The 932-nt window shown below is 34.7% G+C and overlaps 1 protein-coding gene across 1 annotated transcript; it reads right to left on the bottom strand.

Annotated features, from left to right (window-relative positions):
* Positions 1-9: 9 nt before the first annotated feature.
* Positions 10-900, bottom strand: LOC105460154 (ankyrin-3-like; the record flags this gene model as incomplete). The annotated part of the gene is made up of 2 exons (XM_011706598.1): positions 338-900; positions 10-241 (listed from the first exon to the last, which is right to left on the bottom strand). Coding segments are annotated over exons 1-2 (795 nt in total), but the record flags the coding sequence as incomplete, so codon positions are not given.
* Between the last annotated feature and the right edge of the window lie 32 nt (positions 901-932).

The following is a 932-nucleotide window of genomic DNA, read 5'->3' as shown; positions in this document are numbered from 1 at the left end:
TTTTACTACATGTAAATGTCCTTTTTCCGCAGCAAAGTAAATCGGAGAGTGACCTTTGTTATTTAAGATATTAATACCGATTTCTTCTTTTAAAATAGACTCTACGAGCTCAATTTCTCCTCTTTGTGCAGCTAAATGCAATAGACTATTCTTTTCAGAACCATACTTATTGTTCATCAAAGCTTTCTTTATTTCAGGTCTATTTTTAGCGTAATCAAATGGTGTCTTGCCATTATCATCCCTGATTAAAGGATCTATATCCTCTCGCGTTAGTAAGACCTCTATTGTTTTAAGTCTTTCAGCGTAATGTAGTGGTGTTTTATTTTCGTAGTCTTACAAATTGACTTGAGCATTAGGCTCCTTTATTAAGCATTTGAGAATATCAAGACATAAATCTCTTTCGTCGTAGTTAGTATTACTTACAGCTATATGAATAGGTGATAATTTCATCGAGTTTTGTCCCATACGCGTGCTATTTACATCCGCTCCGAGCTCGAGTAATAACTTTACTATTTCCAGTTTTTTATTATTAACTGCGTAATGCATTGGTGTTTGATTCCTTGCATCAAAAACCTCGATCTCAGCATTTCCTTCTTCTACTAAAATTTTGACAACATTCTCATGTCCTATGCCTGCTGCTAGGTGTAATGGAGTATGATGCAGAGCATTTCGTACATTAACATCAACACCTTTTGTAATCAAATATCTAACTGCATTAACTTCACCTATCATTGCAGCTAAATGAAGTAAGCTATCTTGTTCTGATCCGTATTTGTTGTTGATTAGCGCTTGTAATATTTCTGCTTTTTTCCCTTCTTTGGCGTAATCAAGAGATGTTTTACCTTCATTATCTTCCACAAAAGGATTAATGTTCTTCTTCGTGAGTAACAAATCCACCATGCTTAATTCGTCAAACTCTATAGCGCAATGTA

This window comes from Wasmannia auropunctata, unplaced genomic scaffold, assembly GCF_000956235.1.
Source record: "Wasmannia auropunctata unplaced genomic scaffold, wasmannia.A_1.0 LD327506.1, whole genome shotgun sequence".
NCBI classification, from domain to species: domain Eukaryota; kingdom Metazoa; phylum Arthropoda; class Insecta; order Hymenoptera; family Formicidae; genus Wasmannia; species Wasmannia auropunctata.
The sequence above is the reverse complement of the archived record's forward strand: the minus strand, read 5'-3'. Positions and strand labels throughout refer to the sequence as shown.